Here is a 21,792-nt window from a genome sequence, read left to right as displayed (position 1 = left end):
TTGCTGCGTGTCGAGGTCAGTCTACCAAGAACGAGGAGGATCGTTGCACCGAGCGTAAGCGTCACAAACGCTTACAACGGCCGAGCAAATCCACTATTACAGAACATTGTCTTCGCAACGGTCATTCTATGGAATCAAACAACACGGAGTTTCTGACATGCACTTCCAGCTATTGGAACAGTGCTGCAAAGGAAGCAGTTAAAATTAATAAATAACCTTACAAATATAAGAAGAGTTTTTGATGAAATTGTGCGTGTAATCCTGTTCTCCCCCTTATCAACAAGTAGAGGGACAGATTTAATGCTACCGTTGGTTACTAATTTTCACTGTCGACACCACCTTCTGACGTCTGTCATCTTTGTTTTTGTAGTGGCGTTTGTGTTTACAGAGCGTGTATGTGTGCGTGCGTGCGTGTGTGTGTGTGTGTGTGTGTGTGTGTGTGTGTGTGTGTGGGTGTGTCACCTTTCCAGAATTTCTCTGCAATTCGAGGTATTAAATTCCCTTGTACAGTGCATACTTGTTGCAGTTTTGCGCTGAAAATGGACAGGTGTAATTTCGGATAATATATCGCCACAACCGATTTACGGACTGCCACACCAATTCGCTTGTTACATGCTTGACTCCGTCTCCCCTATTTCGCTATAGCACAAAACGAGTTGCCTTTCTTTGAAACTATTCGAAGTCCTTCGTCACTACATGGCTTTAAAGACGACACACGACCACAGCAAATCGTGGCGAGAACATAAAAGTATTTTATTGTGTCCCGTATGGATGATTTTGTACGTCTAGCTTATGACGGCACAGGAAGTGCTGATTGTATTCTGTATTCTTGGTGCTCGGCCTACGAGACCTGGTCTGGAAAAGTGTCAGCCTCCCCTCTAAAAAGCCTCGTTCCCACGGGCAGGTTGCACTACGGCCTACGGCTGTTTTCCGCACCGCTGAGAGGTCGACGCGGCCGTGGTGCGGGGATCGATGTCTGTCCGCGGAAGCGCGCCAGCTTGTGCCGCGCCGTGGTGAGCTGTGCAGAGCGCCGGAAGCTCGCGTTAACCGCCACCGCCGTTTCCGGGAGCCGTCCGCGGAGCGCGGATGGCCCATCTGTGCCGGGCCGGCTCACACCGCAGCGGCACGCGCTTGCCTGCCTGCCTGCCTGCCTGCCTGCCGCCTGTCACGAACAGGACCGCCTTACGAGCGCCCTCTCCCCCACTGACTACACTCAGACGTGCCGTTTGGGTTCTTTCCTGTCCTTGACACATTTCCGTTCTTGCAAGAGAATTTGCCGGTTCTGAAATATCGTAACTTATCGGTGTATAAACTACATAATTATCGTGGAGGACACAGCTTCAAGGTATCACTTCCGAGCTTTTAGGAAAAAATTTGGAAACTGGTGGTAAGATGCGATCTGAAGTTTTCCCGGCTTATTTCCAATTTGAACAGTTCTCGGGTATCCGACCGGGTAACGTCGTAATTTCGAGGACACGTTCGTTGTTTGGCCACATGGACGGGACAGCTTAAATGAAATTCTCGAACACCCCAACTCGCTACACCCCAACATACATTTCACGATGGAGGTGGAGCAGGATGGTGCCCTAACGTTTCTTGACGTCCTCGTGAAACGGTTCAAATGGTTCAAAAGGCTCTGAGCACTATGGGACTTAACTTCTGTGGTCATCAGTCCCCTAGAACTTAGAACTACTTAAACCTAACTAACCTAAGGACATCACACACATCCATGCCCGAGGCAGAATTCGAACCTGCGACCGTAGCGGTCGCGCGGTTCCGGACTGAGCGCCTTAACCGCGAGACCACCGCGGCCGGCCTCGTGAAACGGAACTCTGACGGCAAGCTGGGACACAGTGTATACAGAAAACCTACACCTACCGATTTCTACCTAAATTCCTTCAGTTGCCACCACAACTCCCAGCGTGAAGGCGTTTTACGCACTCTTGTTCACGGGGCACGATCGAACTGTGATCGCCGGCCGGTGTGACCGAATGGTTCTAGGCGCTACAGTCTGGCGCTACAGTCAGGCTCTACAGGTTCGAATCCTGCCTCGGGCATGGATGTATGTGATGTCCTTAGGTTAGTTAGGTTTAAGTAGTTCTAAGTTCTAGGGGACTGATGACCTAAGATGTTAAGTCCCATAATGCTCAGAGTCACTTGGACCATTTTTGATCTGTGAGCAGGAGAGCCTTCTAGCAGAACTGCAGCACCTCGAGGCATTTCAGAAAAATAGGTACAACCAGAAGCAAATAAGACACGCACTCAGACACACTGCGCCATGAGAACAAGAAGAAGAAACAGAAGAATACAAGTCATTGGCGTGCATTCCGTTTGTCGGAATCACCTCAGAAAAACCGGTAGAATCCTGGGGAAACACAAAGTGAAATGTGTATTCCGACCCCCTGCAAAAACCTTGACTCTACTGGAGTCAGTGAAAGATGACCTAGGCCTTCGAAAACCAGGCGTTTATCAAATTCCCTGTCAGTGCGGAAAATCATACATTGGGGAGACAGTCCGCACTTTAGAAGAGAGTTGCCGCGAACACAAGCGCCATACCGAATTACGCCAGGCCACAAAATCAGCCGTGGCTGACCATTGTTTAAAGACTCGCCATCTATGCACTATGAAATAAACAAAAATACTCTGTCAATCCTCCTACTTCTGGGACTATGTTACTAAAGAGGCTATCGAATTATGACGATCTGATTAATAAAGACAGCGGCCCTCAACTTAGTCAGGCTTGGAACCCCGCACGCAACCTGGAGAAAAAGATGCGGTCCCAGAGATCGAGGACCGGCCCCGACGGCGGCAGCAGGGAGACTGCAGACCCCAGTTCAGACTCAGGCGCCGCTTCCCCCACCACCTCCAGTAGCCGCCGCGCCGGCCGCACCAGAGACGCCAGGAGAAGAACGGTGGAGGGGATAACGGCTAGTACATATAGGCCGCCGAGAGGAACAGCACAGCATTCGTCAGGAGCCACCTGAAGATGGCAGCGTGTACGTCTGCCGAAATATTGTGGAGAAATTACCACGCTACCCAGTCGGATACCCGAGAAATGTTCAAATTGGTGGTAAGATCTCACGGCACCAAACTGTTGAGGTCACCAGTCCCTAAGCTTACACACTACTTAATCTAGCTTAAACTAACTTCAGGTAAGGACAACACACACACACTCATGCCCGAGGGAGGACTCGAACCTTCGACGGAGGGAGGCGCCCGGACGGTGGCAAGGCGCCTGAGACAGGGCGTCTACCCAGCGTGGCTCCGAGCTTGTAGGACATAGATATTCTGTAGTAGGGACATCTACTGTTAACGAAGAGCGAGTAATTTCCTTACCCGCGCGTAGTTTGGTAAATTTAAGTCGCTTCAGAACACTCTTCTGCGAGATTTTTGGGACTATCTAAATACGAGGTGATTCACCATCATATTGTGCCTAGTGAGAACGCCAGTACTTACGAGGACAGTTTGGTAAAAAAAAGGAAGAAATTATGTTTGTTACCTAAACAACTCACCTTACTTCTACACATAATCTTCTTTCATGGCTTCACTCTTTGTACAGCGATCATCCAGCTTCTTCATGCCATCGGAAAAATAGATTCCATCAAACTCTGCAACATTCTTGTTGACAGCAGCTATCACTTTGTTCCAAGCAGGCCAAAGTTTCTTCAAGTTGAGGAACAGAAAGCTATCCGTAGGGGCTAGGTCTGGTGAATAGAGTGAATGAGGTACCAATTCAAAGCCCAGTTCATGCACTTTCGCTATTGTTATCACTGATGCGTGGGATGGTGCATTATCTTGGTAAAAGACCGCTTTTTTGCGTTGCAACTGTGGACTTTTTTTAACCAGCACAAGTTTCAAACCATCCAACAATGAAGCATAATAGCGTTCTGCCTTTTTCCTAGTAATCTACGAGGATTATTCCTTGAGTATCCCAAAAACCAGTGGCCATCAGCTTACCAACTGGCAAAATCATATTTGCCTTCTGCGGTGCACTTTCACCAGCCTTTGTCCTTTATATGACTGCCATTTTGAGTCTGGTGTGTACCGAGGGGTACAAGTTTCATCAACAGTCACAAATCTGTGCATAAAGTCCTTCGGTTTACCCTTAAACATCTCCAAATATTGTGTTGGAATGCGCTTTTGGTATGCTGTGAACAAATGTTTCAGCCACCTCTCACACAGCTTCTTCATACCCAATTCTCCGTGCAGGATATTATCCACTCAGCCAGTTCAGGTTCGTAAGGTCTCAACACTCACGAATTTTCATTGGGTGGTCTTTCCTTACCATATTACGGATTTTGTCATTGGTTTCTTTTATGGTGACCTCAACTGGGCCTCGAGAAAGCACTTCGTCTTCGGGGCTGGTCCGACCACGTGTAAATCCATTAATCCAAAAGTAAATGGTCTTGAATGATGGAACAGAGTCAGCGTGAACTAAGCCAAATATCGTTTTGATCAGTGCGGCAGGCCAACCCTTCAAATGAATAGATTTAATAACAACACGAAATTCTGTTTTCTCGATTTTCTATCGCAGTCGACACAATGACCAATTCTGACGGCTGTCAGCAGTGAAATGTACGCTGTTCATTGTTGGAACACTTTATATGATCCTTGGAATAATCAAGCTCTCCAACAATAAAGACGCAACAAAAATGTTCCATTCTTTTACCAAACTTATCAAGCCTTCTTTCAACCCACCAGAGTATTGTCAAGACAGGATATGATGTTAACTTTACCGTTCTTCTAGTCTTCTTGAAAGAAAACCTGTAAATGCTGTACATCATCTAAACTCTCTGCAGATGACGATTGTCGGCAGACAGAACGCTATAAATGTTAAGATTCACTATCAAAATAGACTATAAATAACTTGATTATACGGGCGTTTTGTCATTACATATATTTTCTTCCTACGCCGGCCGAGCACTAAATCATCCTAAGACAGCCATCCATATACCATGCGAATGGTTGCCTGATGTTGAGCTCAGCTTTCATAAATGTAGCGACATGTAAATACATATTCATCACAGTCATTCACCACAGGCAGAATCTTTTTGACGTAACTTTATCTCGCGGTTCTATATAGCTGCAACACTCACGGTTAACGCCAGTGTTTAGGCCTACACTTTACACTGATGTTCTATGCACGTCTATTCAGTTTATTTCCAGTTTTATTGTTTCGGGGATGTTCTTGATAGAGATACTATAATGATTTTGCAGTTCCTCATTTTTCCAATTTTCTGAGTGGTGTTAATCTGAGTCATTTATCCGTTTCATTAGTTCATGTTATCGGGATTTCTCTCACAACTCACGATTTTTATTACTCTTGCTCGTATGCACATATCTATGTCTTAAAATCTTTTCCAGAGTTTCTAAACTGTATCATTAATTAAACATATATTTTGCATATGGATGTGTGAATTTTATTTATTTAATGATACTATTTAAATGTTAATGAAATAAAATTGTCGATATATCGTGGTTGCTACTAGTGTTTTAGAAACGGTTTTCCCTATATAGTCAAGCTGTCTGGATTGTTTTGCATGGCGGTAAGATCTTCAATAATTCGTCACTTTACAACGGGCAACATGAAAACACACCATGTTTGCTGACTCTCAACACTAACATCCCACAGTCAACCGTGCGATATGACGGAGAACTTCTAGCCCAGCCAAAACAGTACTTTCCTTTTCAGGTATTACATACACGAACGAAAGTCATGGAACAGTAATGGTGCAACACTTCTAGTTCCATTGCATGTGAAGAAAGTGATTGATTCCTCTTATTTCTAGATCCACAGATGACAGACGGGACACCACTGAACATAACCGTAAACAAATCGAGTACCTATTTACGGAATGGGTGACAAAGGTTTTCTGGTGTTCTGTTACCTTGCAGACTTGAAGGACGTACAGATGTACTTGGACGTGTTCGGAAAGTGGAGTTCCGAGGTAAGAAACGTTGTTGAAGTTGTCAAACGCCATCGATACGGACGTTCCTGATCTATGTGACGCCGTGGAATAGGTCAAGTTATGCTTATTTTATAGATCGCCCTTCAACAAGTTTATGTCCGTTGTGGTCCTTGAAGGTTCCTTTAGGAGAGAGCATAAAGCTGTAAAATCTCCAAATGTAAATGATTAGCCAGAATATTGTGACCATCTGATGTTGGTAAATCTTCAGAACGAAATATATCAACGATTCTGACTGGCATGGATTGTATAAGTGGTTGGCAGGTTTCGAAGGTAAGTGGCAACGTGTCACGCAATTTCCATAAAATGCAGGCCGGTGGCTTGTGGAAGCAATGGCGCCATATACCGTCCCAGGTGCGTTCTATCTGGTCGAGGTCACAGAAATTTGATGATCAAGACATCAACGTAACGTCACTGTCAAACCACTCTAGCACGATTCTGGATTTTTGACCATGATACTTATCCTGTTGGAAGATGCCATCGCCGCCGTGGAAGACATGAGACAGTAAGGGATACAGGTAGTCCGCAATAATGTTCACGTAGTCCACAATAGCCACGGTGCCTTCGATTACTGCCACAGATCGCACGGAAGCCTCATCCGCTACTTCACCCCCTTAGCGGTTGAATTTCCAAATATCCTGGAACACTTTTTTTAAATTTTTAGCCGAGAAACCAAATACCAATTTTCGTAGTTCTAGCTTCAAAATTGCCTCAATAGCGATGTATTTTAAAAAAATATTTCATTCTAATTTCAGGCCCTTGGAGGTGGAATTTTCGAAAAATACCTTCTTGAACGACGCCTTCAGAATAAACAACCTCCCCACATTGCAAATTTGTATCCTTAGCGTTTTGCGTTGGTCTATGATGACTCAGTTAGCCAGTCAGGAAAGTTACTCTTAGATGCAGAGATAACTAGTTAGATAAGAGCAATATTAACACTAAAATAACATTAGCATCCGTAATCTTCATGCTGTGATCCTGAGGGGTTCTGAGCGGACTCATATTTTACGGGACCAACTGTGCCAACCGACAGGGTATTCAAGTATTGTGAGAAGAGACCCACCTCTGTGACACCTGGAGAAGGCACGCCTGTTACTCTGCGTTCACTTGTTATGTATCGCTTGCAGCGGCAGCAGCAGCGGCAGGCATTTAAACCCCGTTACGGCCGCTTTCGTAGAAATTAACGGTCACGGGGACCTGTTTACGCGGCTGAGGAGTTCACTGCCAGCCCGGGAGCTCCACAGTAATGTCGTTGACCCACGGACTGCCAAGCTGCGCTGAGCGAAAACTATCTAGATAAACGACTCTCCATAACACATAAACCCCGTGGTTTCTTCACGATGTCAGTGTGAAAGCTTTTCAGTATTAACGGATACGTAATAACGGAAAGATTTGCCAGGAGGTAGCAAGAGAACATTCCCAAGTGTAAGTAAACGATCTTGGTGAAACATGACGGACATATAGAGGGGTCAAAATAACGCAATACATACTTTTTTAGTTTGTGTATTATTTCATTTTTAAGGCGTAAAAAACACCTCGAGAAGCAATTTGGCTTTTTCGGTTTGGAGGCAATATCTCCGAAACGATGACATATAAAAATGTTTTTCGCATAAAAGTTGACATGGAATTAACGTTTTTAGAAAATGTATAATAAATTTTTGTAATAATTTGAAATTTTCCAACTCACCTCACCACCAATAACTAATTCTGAAAACTGAAAACTTTTGATACAACATAATTAACAGACGCATTCAAGCCACATACACCCATGTATAATAAACCTGGTTTCGAAAATACCATATTTGATAAATAAGCTGTACACGTTTTGCTGTCTGAGTATTTTTAACATTCCTAGTTAAATATCTAAAGATTAATTATGGTTCTATGGTTCTAATTACTTCTTTCACTCACATTCATTTTATATTTTCAATTGTTATTTTACGTTCTATATTTATGCTTTTCTCATTTTTTTTTCGTTGAACGCAATATGAAACAAAATTCAGCAGCATTCCAAATTGTAATTGTTGGCCTATATATATATATATATATATATATATATATATATATATATATATATATATATATATATGTGTGTGTGTGTGTGTGTGTGTGTGTGCGTGTAAGCAAGCCGTGGTGAAAAAAATTGATTATGTACTAGAGACTGCAGCTTTATTATACTATTTCTCAAGCGGCGATTGACGACATAATCATTCAACAGAACTAGAACTAAAAATCTTCGAACATCGAAATCAGTAATACGTCCCACGGCTGTACCTGTGCCGTCGAGCCATCTGGAATCACCAACTGAACAACTTTATTGCTCTCGGGTACGATACTCAAAATCTTTTTTTCCCCACACTGACCACCCGCCTCAACATAGCTTGCAAAGAACGTTATGGTGAGCGGGGACCGAGAATTCGAGAATCTCTCTATGAAGCCTCAAATGTCCTTGTGACAGCATCAAAATATGGTAAATGTCTTACGAGATCAAAATACATCTAAAAGCGGTTTTCTTTCCCAGCGAGGAAGAAAGCTCTGTTATATTGTCAGTTCCTTTGGGTGGTCAATGTGAAAGAGCCGTTTAGAGCATCGGTTTCAAGAACTCTTATGAAAAATATTTTCTTATATATCATCGTTTCAAAAATATTCACTCTAATACAAATATGCCTAATTACTTTTCGCTGTGTGTTTTACCCTTTAAAAGTGAAAGTGGTTACGGACAAAAAAAATACATATTGCATTATTTTGATCTCTCTACATACCCACAAAGTTTCATCACGATAGTTTATTTTCATTTAGGAATGCTCCCTTACAAGCAAGAAATGGAAGCTGTAGAACAGGGGCAGAACCAATGGGATGGCTCGTTTCTGAGACAAAAGACTAGTCAGTTTCTAATTGCTGAACTAATTAGCTAGGGGGCCGAATGTTCTCCAGTCACTGTGGACTAGAAATATTTGAGTTCGCCAAAGATCATCGTAGAGTGCAGAGGGCGAGTCTTGATATCCTACGGGACGCCGTCGTATCCCCGGTTAAGGTTTAATAAAGATGACAACTGTTGCGGCAAAGAAAGCTAAATCACTGGAAATGTGATAAGAGCCTTGTAGAAATTTCACTGCGTCTTTGTCGTACTGTGCGGGACATTTTGTGATATCTCTGTGTTTTATTGTACAAAAAATAAGCCTTAATCGCAAGAAAAAATAATAGTAATTTGACAGGATTAGACTGAAGTGCCAAAATTATATCAACTAATGTGGTTTGCGTATGAGTGGCAGTAGATAGCTATTTTTTGCACGATTTCCCAGAACCTTTCTTTCCTAAAATCCAAGGAAAGTTAAAACTAATTAACCGGTAGTTTAAGGGCATATTGCTGGCATTAAATCATACCCAATCCAAAATCAGATCATATCGGATCAGCAGTTTTATCGATTGCAGTTTATTCATATCAGCCATATTGAGTCTATATCTTTAAAAGCATAACCATTCTGACTCATGTATGGAGGACAACCTAAGTTTATAGACGTACTGGAAACCTTATAATAGATCTGCGCTAATGGTCACAGTTAACGTCAGTATCCTGTTATATAAATTATTTCTGTGACGTATTAGACATACTGAATGATGTGTAACAGTAATAAACAGTTTCATTTTATCCATTACAAGAAGATTGTTACAATAATTGCAATATACGTATTTCCATGTTACGTTGTAAACGGAGTCAGCCAAGCCTCTTTTATGAATCGAACTTTCAATTTACATAAAACACTTTTGTACTGAATTTACGTACAGGGTGTCCATCATAAGAGTCGTCAGGTGTATTTTCTCTGATGTTTCGGCAGATATTAGAAGTTCCGCTTTAGCGGTAAGTTGCTCTCATACGACGGCCACTGTCAGCGAAAAGCGTCGGTTTGTTTCCCGTAACAAACAAAATGATTTTTAAAGCGGAATTTTACTTGCCAACTTATTAGAGCGGTCCAAAATTTATCTAGTGCGATGTTATTTTGTCGATGTTTATTTACAGGTGCAGTAAAACACGAAAAATAGTACTTCAGCAGTGACAGCACCGCCTTGGCCGGCGCTGACAGCTACCGCCATGCAGAAGCGCTCCTCATTCGCTGCTGGAATGCTCATAGTTTTTTGTGTTTTACTGCCTCTGCTAATACATATGGTCAAACGCTGTGTAGTCGCCATTTTGCTGAGTGCCTCCACACAATATGTTAGTACCACCTATATGCATAAAAGAAACACTGACAGTTTTGTATATTTTGTTACTGACAATGCAATATATTTTACGACGCACTGAGAAGTAACACTAAATTAATGTAGCGTAGTTAAGTAAGTCGTAATGTCCACTGTGTCAATGCGACTACTTTACTTACTTTACTTATTTTTCTTCGGGTATTCCAATCTCAGTCTTTCCTCTATAGTTTTAACGTTCTACAGTTCCCTCTTTTTCATGGAGTTATTCCCAGATGCCTTAACACATGTCCTATCATCTTGCCCTTTCTTCCTGTCAGTGTTTACCATATGTTCCTTTCTTCGCAGATTCTGTGAACTTCCTAAACCCTTATCTTATCAATCCACCTGATTTTCAACAATCTTCTGTTGCACAGAATTTCATACGCCTGGATTCTCTTCTGTGATTTCCCTAAATCACTTGAGGCAAATGCGGGATGGTTCATTTGAAAGGGCATGTCAATTTCCTTACCCATCCTTCCCTAATCTGAGATTGTGCTCCGTCTCTAATGACCTCGTTGTCGACGGGACGTTACACACTAATCTACTCCTCCTCCTCCTCGATTTTCTTTTGTTTCCGTTTCTCCACACAGCCCACGATTTACTACCATGCAATGCTGTGCTTCAAACGTATATAGAAATTTCTTTCTCAAATTAAGGACTTTATTTGACACCAGGTGGGCCAGGAACATCCTCTTTGCCTGTGCTAGTCTGCTTCTTCTGTCCTCCTTGTTTCGTGATTGCTTCTTCCGTCATGCTTCCAAGGTAGCAGAATTCCTTTGTCTACTTCGAGACCGCTGATTTTGATACTAAGTTCCTCTCTGTTCTCATTTCTGCCACTTCGCATTATGTTCATCTTTTCTCGGTTTACTCTCAATCCACATTGTGCAATTGGTTGATTCCATTTAATAGTTTCTGTAATCACTGAGGACAGCAATGTCACCAGTGAATCTTATCACTATTTCCTTTTCACCCTGAATTTTAGTCCCGTTCTTGACACTTTATTTTATTCCCGTTCGAACAATGTTCACATGTGTGTGAAACCTTATGGGACTTAACTGCTAAGGTCATCAGTCCCTGAGCTTACACACTACTTAACCTAAATTATCCGAAAGACACACTCACACATCCATGCCCGAGGGACGACTCGAACCTCCGCCGGGACCAGCCGCACAGCCCATGACTGCAGCGCCTAAGACCTCTCGGCTAATCCCGCGCGACTTTATTTCCGTCATTGCTTCTTTGATGTATAGATTGAAAAGTAGCGGCGAGAAAGACTGAATCGCTGTCTTATTCCCTTTTGAATCCAGCGCTTCTTCCTTGGTCTTACATTCGTATTGTTCCGTCTTGATTCTTGTACATATTAATACTTAACCTTGTAATGTTGATGCAATAAGTTGTTCTGAAAGCGGTGCTGATATTCAAGACAATGAAAGCGGGTTAAAAGCTGCGAGCTATCTGGGGAAGTTAACCTTGCATTACTGAGCAACTACACTCCTGGAAATGGAAAAAAGAACACATTGACAGCGGTGTGTCAGACCCACCATACTTGCTCCGGACACTGCGAGAGGGCTGTACAAGCAATGGTCACACGCACGGCACAGCGGACACACCAGGAACCGCGGGGTTGGCCGTCGAATGGCGCTAGCTGCGCAGCATTTGTGCACCGCCGCCGTCAGTGTCAGCCAGTTTGCCGTGGCATACGGAGCTCCATCGCAGTCTTTAACACTGGTAGCATGCCGCGACAGCGTGGACGTGAACCGTATGTGCAGTTGACGGACTTTGAGCGAGGGCATATAGTGGGCATGCGGGAGGCCGGGTGGACGTACCGCCGAATTGCTCAACACTTGGGGCGTGAGGTCTCCACAGTACATCGATGTTGTCGCCAGTGGTCGGCGGAAGGTGCACGTACCCGTCGACCTGGGACCGGACCGCAGCGACGCACGGATGCACGCCAAGACCGTAGGATCCTACGCAGTGCCGTAGGGGACCGCACCGCCACTTCCAAGCAAATTAGGGACACTGTTGCTCCTGGGGTATCGGCGAGGACCATTCGCAACCGTCTCCATGAAGCTGGGCTACGGTCCCGCACACCGTTAGGCCGTCTTCCGCTCACGCCCCAACATCGTGCAGCCCGCCTCCAGTGGTGTCGCGACAGGCGTGAATGGAGGGACGAATGGAGACGTGTCGTCTTCAGCGATGAGAGTCGCTTCTGCCTTGGTGCCAATGATGGTCGTATGCGTGTTTGGCGCCGTGCAGGTGAGCGCCACAATCAGGACTGCATACGACCGAGGCACACAGGGCCAACACCCGGCATCATGGTGTGGGGAGCGATCTCCTACACTGGCCGTACACCACTGGTGATCGTCGAGGGGACACTGAATAGTGCACGGTACATCCAAACCGTCATCGAACCCATCGTTCTACCATTCCTAGACCGGCAAGGGAACTTGCTGTTCCAACAGGACAATGCACGTCTGCATGTATCCCGTGCCACCCAACGTGCTCTAGAAGGTGTAAGTCAACTACCCTGGCCAGCAAGATCTCCGGATCTGTCCCCCATTGAGCATGTTTGGGACTGGATGAAGCGTCGTCTCACGCGGTCTGCACGTCCAGCACGAACGCTGGTCCAACTGAGGCGCCAGGTGGAAATGGCATGGCAAGCCGTTCCACAGGACTACATCCAGCATCTCTACGATCGTCTCCATGGGAGAATAGCAGCCTGCATTGCTGCGAAAGGTGGATGTACACTGTACTAGTGCTGACATTGTGCATGCTCTGTTGCCTGTGTCTATCTGCCTGTGGTTCTGTCAGTGTGATCATGTGATGTATCTGACCCCAGGAATGTGTCAATAAAGTTTCCCCTTCCTGGGACAATGAATTCACGGTGTTCTTATTTCAATTTCCAGGAGTGTATTTCACCAGGTATCCACTCCAGCTTACCAAATTCCCAACCAGACTAACATTAATTATAATCTTTTAATAGTCATCTTACGACAACCGGTGATATATATACAAAAAGAGAATTTAAATAAAAAGAAATAAATCAGTTTATATTTGGACATTTATTTTAACATTGATCATTGTTCCGTTAAAATTTTAGCATATTAAACTTGATTCATAACTAAACTGGTGCCTTATTTAGGATTGTGAAAATGAGAATTTGTAATCTTACGGAACACATCAAATATGGAGCCAAGTTTGGGAGACTGCATACAACACTGCATTCATCAAATAACACACGAAGAACGTTGAAACAAATGCAAGAGGAAATTAACCACAACCAACCGATTCAATTTTCATCCAAAGAAGTTACGTTCGCAATGCAATCCTGTTCGTCATGAAATTACCACACACTGGTTTGCACAAAGAACGTAACACCACAATAATTTTGATAATTAAAATAAATGACATCGAAACGCAATTTACAAAACAAAAACCTCGAACTGGTTACTATCGTCTTACTATTAACCTGATGGGTCAAACAATTGTATAAGCACGTGGTACTGGTCTCACAAAGTACGCCCCACATGGGTTGAACATAAAGAAAAGTTGCTATATCGAAAAATATTGTCAAGACAAGGCGTTATAATCTCACTCACATTCGCATTTAAGATTGATGTTCTTAGAGTTATGGATCTTCAACACGTGGTTCCCCTTTACTCACAAAGTAGTGACATAGCAACTACTGGAAGATATTCTGAACTTCACATTCTAATTACACTGCGTTGCAATTTATGATAACATTAGATATTTGACATCTAAACCTGAAATAAAGGTGATTAAATTTTCAGTTAGGCTGAACATAAGAAATTCATTGTCCTACGGACTTAGTAGAGACTCGCTTAGCTGGAGATCTTACCACTTCAGACGCTCACCGCAGACAGACTGCCGTGGGCCCCTACCGAGGGTGCTTCACAGATACAAACAAAAGTGACCAGAGAGGCAGCTTCCTATGCCAACATGACAAGGGACGGACAGGACCATACTAAAAATAGAAACCTCTTTGCTTTTAGAAAGCGTAGCTACCTGTTCCGACGTTGGTCCTACAGTTCTCTATCAGACAGGCTTGTCTGCTACCATCAAGCATGCAACTAGAAATACATTTGCTCATTCATCCTTTCACACAGAAGGGAAGGGGGATGATCATATCTTATCATATACAGTTTATAAAAGGAAGCGGATGTAGTTTCCGTATGAGACTGTGTGACATGAATTACATATAAACTGTGTTTTAAAGTGTAGTGGTGTGACAGATCGTTCTTGATTATGAATAAAAGTAGCGCGTTCCACTGGTCAGTCTCCTCCCAGATTGAGTCAGAAACACCATACTAAATTTAGAAGTGGAATGTATGCCGTAAATGACAACAGTTTTAAGAAATTAACATGAAAGGAATCCAACAGAGACCTTTCAACCTGCCTTCCCAACTAGTTTACTTCCGTTTTTCTCAGAATTTCGAACATCTAGCACCGTTTCATCTTGCCGACCGTTTTCTCTAGATCGACAAGTCAGATGAGCGTTTCTTGATTTTTCTTCAAATGGCTCTGAGCACTATGGGACTTAAAATCTGAGGTCATCAGTCCCTTAGAACTTAGAACTACTTAAACCTAACTAACCTAAGGACATCACACACATCCATGCCCGATGCAGGATTCGAACCTGCGACCGTAGCGGTCGCGCGGTTCCAGACTGAAGCGCCTAGAACCGCTCGGCCACGCCGGCCGGCCGCTTTTTATTCAATCTTGCTTCTGTTTTCAGCAGCAAACGCAGAACTTTCCCTTTGATTTCTTTACCTTCCCTAAAATCATACTGGGTGACTTATATCATATTCCCAGTCTTCTTTCCCCTTCTGTATTTTATTCTTGTCAGCAACATGGATGCATGAGATGTTAAGTTGATTGTGCGGTAGTTTTCGCACCTGTTTGCTCTTCCTATATCTTCGGAACTGTGTGGGTGAAACTTTTCTGGAAGTCTAATGGTACGTCACCAGTCTCGTAGGAACATGAACAGTCAAAAAAAAAAAAAAAAAAATGGTTCCAATGGATCTGAGCACTATGAGACTTAACATCTGAGGTCATCAGTACCCTAGAACTGAGAACTAATTAAACCTAACTAACCTAAGGACATCACACACATCCATGCCCGAGGCATGATCCGAACCTGCGACCGTAACCGTCGCGCAGCTCCACACTGAAGCGCCTAGAACCGCATGGCCACTGCGGCCGGTCATGAACAGTCATTTGGTTCCCATTTCTACCAACGATTTTTGAAATTCCGATGAAATCTTATTTATTCATTCTGCTTTATTTAATCTCGAGTGTTCCTGAGTTCTTTCAAATTCTGACTTTAACGCTGCAACCCCTGCCTATTCCGTGTCGTTTGCCGCTGTGGCCGAGCGGTTCTAGGCCCTTGAGTCCGGGACCGCGCAGCTGCTACGGTCACAGGTTCGAATCCTGCCTCGGGCATGGATGTGTGTGATGTCCTTAGGTTAGTTAGGTTTAAGAAGTTCTATGTTGAGGGGACTGAGCCGGCCGAAGTGGCCGTGCGGTTAAAGGGCGCTGCAGTCTGGCACCGCAAGACCGCTACGGTCGCAGGTTCGAATCCTGCCTCGGGCATGGATGTTTGTGATGTCCTTAGGTTAGTTAGGTTTAACTAGTTCTAAGTTCTAGGGGACTAATGACCTCAGCAGTTGAGTCCCATAGTGCTCAGAGCCATTTGAACCATTTGAGGGGACTGATGACCTCAGATTTTAAGTTCCACAGTGATTAGAGCCATTTGAACCATTTTCTTCCCTGTCAACTCCCCATTGTTTTGTCCCACCATCAGACAAGCAGTCGCCCTCATAGATGCCTTCGGTCTACTCTTTCCATCCCTCTGCTCTCTCCTCTGAATTTAACAGCGGAATTCCCATTGTACGCGTACTATAATGTTAGCACCCTTGCTTTTAAATATCCTTGCTTTTAATTCCACCTAAGATTGTTTTGAGTTTTGTGTGTACTGATTCAGTTCTTCCGGCGATCATTTCTTTTTCGATTTCTTCACATTTTTCCTGCAGCCATCTTCCCTTTGCTACCCTGAACTTCCTATTTACGAGTATTTCATTTGTAAGTGAGGTATAGGCGCATCGCTGTATTCCTGTCTTTCCATCGATCAACTGAAGCATCTCTTCCGTTGCCCAAGGTTTATTCGCTGTAATCTTCCTTGTACGTATGTCCAACGTCCGTGGTTAACGTTTTTAGAAATGTGCACTCCTCCTTAATTGAGCTGTCTAGTGTGACATTATTTTTGCGTTGTATTCTATAGTAATATTTAAATGCGATCGTCATTGCTCGGTTCTTCGAAGGTGTCTCTTAAACTTTAGTGTACTCTTCTTCATTAATAAATCATGATCTAAGTATATATCTGATAGTGGGTACGCCTTACACTGAAAAATCTGATTTCGAAACCTCAGTCTGAACATTATGCAATCCAGATGGAATCATCCCTTGCCTCTGCATGTTTTCCAAGTACATCTCCTCCTCTTCTGATTCCTGAAGAGAGTATTCGTTGTCAATAGCTGAAATTTATTGCAGACTTCAATTAGTGTTCGTCTTTTCTCGTTTATGCTGCCTAGACCTTATTCTCCCGTAACCCTTTCTTCTACTCCTTTCCCTTAGAACCTCATTCGAATCAACCACAATTATCAGATTTTCATCTCCTTTTATATAGTAAAATACTTGTTCAGTATCTTCATATACTTTCTCCATCTCTTCTTTTTCTGCTGAACTACCGTTGTTGGTCATGATTTTCTGTCGAAGCTTTATATTGACAGTTAATATGGAGAACACTTCATGTATTTTCCGCTTTGGTATATAGGATACCTGACTATAGTCGGAGGAGGGAAACTGATGGTAATAAAGAAATATTTACTATCAGCTCTTGACGCAAATGTATGATATTTTTAAGTATATACTGGCCATGGGGTGCCAAGTATAAGAATTTATTCTTTAACATTATCTTGAGGATAAAAGCAAAGTTATTGACATTAACTACGCGCTTTCTCTAATAGACGAGGGTACGATGGTGATGTATGTTTCTTTTGGCGACACTAGCGACTTTACGTCAGGTACTGAAATCACAAGCTTCTCTGCTCGCTCCATAACGTGGACGGTGTCAGTAAACATTTGTTTCGTTGCGACGATAATACGACGAGAGAAAACACTTTCGACTACTACTCGACCACGGTGTTGTTGCCTCCCTTGGCCGTTACAGTAAAGAAGTGCAGTGATGACTAAGGAAATTGCATCGCACTGTGAATTATTCAAGACTTCTGTGCATGTAATGTCAAGTGGTTCAGCGTGTCCCCGTCAAATATCACGACAGAACCTCAATATAAGCCGTCCCAACTGCCCTCACTTCCAGATGCAATAATATTGTGGTCGACTGATACGCACAGGAACAAAGAGTCACACATACTTGACAGTTGAACTAATGTGTTTACCTCCTTGAGCGGTGCTGGTAATGAGAAACGGGAAGCTGCTAGTAGTGTGTGTGTGTGTGTGTGTGTGTGTGTGTGTGTGTGTGTGTGTGCGGGCTGGACGGTAATGGGAGCTTGCGTTACCTTCCCCCTGGGCCAGTCGCAGCGCTGCTCGGGGTAGCCGAGACAGGCGGCTTTCTCGGGCTCGGTCTTGTAGTTCCAGTCCAGCTCCGGGTTGCCGTGGTAGTTGATCACCATGGACGGCACCGCGGAGCCCGGCGGCTCGTCCCCACCGGCCTCTAGCAGCAGCACGCGCCACTCCGGTACCTGCAGCACGGAACACACCGGTCACTGCCGAAATCCCTACACCGTGACAAGGGAAACTTAGCTAAGCAATTACTTTTTGTTATGAACGCAGAGCTGGACAAACATAACAAATAAGAGCTGGAGGTGGTCGCACAGTGCATTGTTGCCGTACTGATGTGTCATTAAGGGAAGACAATCATGAAACACACATACACTATGTAAAAGATGCACCAAATTCACATTTGCAAGATACAGCAATGAAATTTTGTACCATGCCTTACAAGAAATTTACACGTTTACTGTTAGGCTCCTTGGATTATATAGATTTAACTTTTATTATGGAATTTAAAAATTTAGTTTTAAAATAAGAATATATGTATCTTTTTCTCACGAACAGCTCAAGAGATTTCTAAAGAATTTTCTCTGTTTAATCTCTTTGCATATAGTAAGCCTGTCTCATGAGGTTTTTTGATTATATGAAATAGGAGAATTTTAATAATTTTTTAATTATAATCCCATAAGAATAATATAAAATTCATTCAAAATTCCAAGCACGTTGCCCATATCTCAGTTTACACTCCGAGTTTCAAAATGTACTTGTTTACCAGCTTTTACTGGGTTTATAGAAATAAAAAGCATATTTTTCACGAAATGCAGTTTAAAGTTCAATCTAACATTTTTTCTTGTGTCACCTCTTCAGAAGGTCCCAGATTTGTACTCGGGGTCCTCTTCCACTCCAAGGTTTCTCTTCTGGTGTCTTTTTTCCTGTCATCTTTCCTTTATCAGATGGTCAACTGACTTTTCAGCTGCACAGAGGAGCAAGTTTGCTTGAAAGCACTCCACAATATCGTTGTTCATTGAACTTTTGAAGAAGTGTTGCTTCAAAAAGTCGGCGTGGCAGGAAGGTTGCAACACACATTTAATTATTTTTCGGACACTTTGGATGCGATTTCATCATCGAAACTTTGGGAACTTATTGTCCATGAGTTCTGCTAATAAATAAAAAATAAATTGAAAACTAACATTTTCGGTCATTTTCGTGAACGTCCCTCCATAACTAAGCAACGGAGTCAACCAGAACAGTAAATTTCGCAACATTATTGTTCGCTGTACAATTCTACCGTTCTACTTCGGTTCAGTTTCAGCTACAATGAGGCTCGAAAATGTACTGTATCGTTACCAAGTAGACTTACGCATAAGACTTTGAGGTCCTACATGCAAAGCGCTTGTCACTGAAGTCTCAGGAGTCTTTCTGAACCGTCAGTAGCAACTGAATGACGTGTCAGAAAATTCCTTGCCGTTCTCATAATATACAGCGTTACTATAAATGATTCAATCGTTTTTAAAGTCTATAGCTGTATGCACTAATACGATTGAATCATGAAGAGAGCCGTGAAGTCAAATCTCACATGCACTTGCATTATTTTCGTTGTGTTACGTGTGTTCTTTTAATCTAATACGAAAATTCGTATCGGTTTGGCCAATGTAACTCAAATGCATCTGCCACGTATCTAATACACAGCAAGCATAGAACCTGAAATATTTCAGACAAATTCGCAATCCTTCATCACACAACCAAAGGGAAGAAAATCAATGCTCTGAAAGAAATCGAAATTTTTTGTCATTCTAAAAATTGGCCAGACAAACTTACCAATGAAGGAAGTATAATGGAAAACAAAAGATGTCTCGAGAACTTTGCTATTACTTTATGTACGAATAATAAAGACCAAAACAGCGATTCCATTCGTAATTTCCACACTAAACATAAGTAATTTCCACAGTGACACATAAAATTATTCTTATTACTTATCTTATTAAGTGAAATTTAAATCTCCGAACTTCCATTTTTTAACACTATAATAATTTTATTTTATGTTATTAATTTTTAGATAGACAATGAGGTTATTACATCAGCACCACCTGAATGGAAAAACCGAAGAAATGAGAGAACTCAAAACTGTGACGTCAGTGAGACGCTGCGAAAGTCAATGGTTGTCTTTTGTTGTATCAGCAACGTGTTGAGTACAAAAAAAATCGTTGTGGAATGTGAACGTTACAAGTTTCTCATTTAAGGACACAGAAACCATATTTTGCGTTCCTAAGTTGCGCTTATATGAGTTTAACACAACATAATGTGTGTTTATGCAGTTTCACCTTTCTTACGCTTATGAAGTATTACGTCCCAAAAAGTAATGCAAATTATACAGCAAAAAACAAACTTCATGTATTGCAGTTTTCGAAAGACGGTGTAATGAGACAGAAATGGTTCCATTCAATTCTAAGGTAGCATTTAACGGTTATTAATTATTCAGTAACAAGTTTCGTTTTGAATGTAATTTAGTAATGCATGTTTTGGATTGCAATATATTATCATTTGCTGGGTCACTTTGCTTGAATATACACTGAAGAACCAAAGAAACTGGTACACCTACATAATAATGTGTAGGACCCCCAAGAGCAGCAAGACGACGTAGCATGGACTCGACTAATGGCTGAAGCCGTGCCGGAGGAATTGACACGATGAATCCTGCAGGGCTGTCCAGAAATCAGCAAGAGTACGAGGGGGTGGTCTCTAATGAGCAGCATGTTGCAAGGCATCCCAGGTATACTCAATAATGTTCATGTCTGGGGAGTTCGGTGGTCAGCGGAAGTGTTTAAACGCAGAAGAGTGTTCCTGGAGCAACTCTGTAGTAATTCTTGGCGTGTGGGATGTCGCATTGTCCTGCTGGAATTGTCCGTCGGAATAAGCAATGGAGATGAATGGATGCAAGTGATCAGACAGGATGCTTCCGTACATGGCACCTGTCCGAGTCTTATATCGAGGTATCAGGGGTCCCATATTACTCCAACTGCACACGCCCTACACCATTACAGAGCCTTCACCAGCCTGAACAGTCCCCTACTGACATCCAGGGTCCATAGATTCGTGAGGTTGTCTCCATATCCGTACACGTCCATCAGCTCGGTACAATTTGAAACTAGACTCGTCTGACCAAGCAACTTGTTTCCAGTCATCAACAGTACAACGTCGGTGTTGACGGGCCCAGGCGTGGCGCAAAGCCTTGTGACGTGCAGTCATCAAAGGTACACGAGTGGGCCTTCAGCTCCGAAAATCCATATCAATGATATATGTGAGTGCAGGCTTTCTCGGCGAATTTCATATATCAAGTCTTCATGGGTTGTCAGCCGAGTAGCGTCGTTGTCTCGTAGCAACGTTTCGATGGAATGCGTATCCATATCTTCAGGCGAAGTCACTTCCCTTAAACAAAATTCTAGCCTCTGAATTTGTAGTTGAAGTTGTACTGGTAATAAAGATTTTGTGAATACAACCAACTCTGATGTGCATGGCTCCGTGTTAATGGATACAAATACTGTTTGGAAGTTTGTGAATGTTTTCCTGATCAACTACTGTTCGTTTCAAAGCGTCAAACACGCGAAAAAAAGCGCTTTCTTTCAAAGACGTCGGTAGCTTTGTTTACAAGTGTATCTGTGTGTTGTATAGGCTGTGCACGAAATTAGTCGGAGTTATGAGTTCTTGAATGCTTTTACCTCATTTCAACATAAGAAACTACATGTTTTCTCTGTCAGCTAAGCTCATTCACGTTGTTGTTGTTGTTGTGGTCTTCAGTCCTGAGACTGGTGTGATGCAGCTCTCCATGCTACTCTATCCTGTGCAAGCTTTTTCATCTCCCAGTACCTACTGCAACCTACATCCTTCTGAATCTGCTTAGTGTATTCATCTCTTGGTCTCCCTCTACGATTTTTACCCTCCACGCTGCCCTCCAATACTAAATTGGTGATCCCTTGATGCCTCAGAACCGATCCCTTCT

The 21,792-nt window shown here is 43.0% G+C and overlaps 1 protein-coding gene across 1 annotated transcript in view; it reads right to left on the bottom strand.

Annotated features, from left to right (window-relative positions):
• The window catches only part of LOC124787137 (glucose dehydrogenase [FAD, quinone]-like), a 204,024-nt gene that overhangs the window by 110,017 nt on the left and 72,215 nt on the right, over window positions 1-21,792 (bottom strand). Inside the window, exon 3 of the mRNA XM_047254316.1 lies at window positions 17,801-17,983. Within this exon, the coding sequence (XP_047110272.1) occupies window positions 17,801-17,983 (183 nt within the window). The remainder of the gene's footprint in view (window positions 1-17,800; window positions 17,984-21,792) is intronic.

The sequence above is a fragment of the Schistocerca piceifrons genome, chromosome 1, assembly GCF_021461385.2.
Source record: "Schistocerca piceifrons isolate TAMUIC-IGC-003096 chromosome 1, iqSchPice1.1, whole genome shotgun sequence".
Lineage (NCBI taxonomy): Eukaryota > Metazoa > Arthropoda > Insecta > Orthoptera > Acrididae > Schistocerca > Schistocerca piceifrons.
The sequence above is the reverse complement of the archived record's forward strand: the minus strand, read 5'-3'. Positions and strand labels throughout refer to the sequence as shown.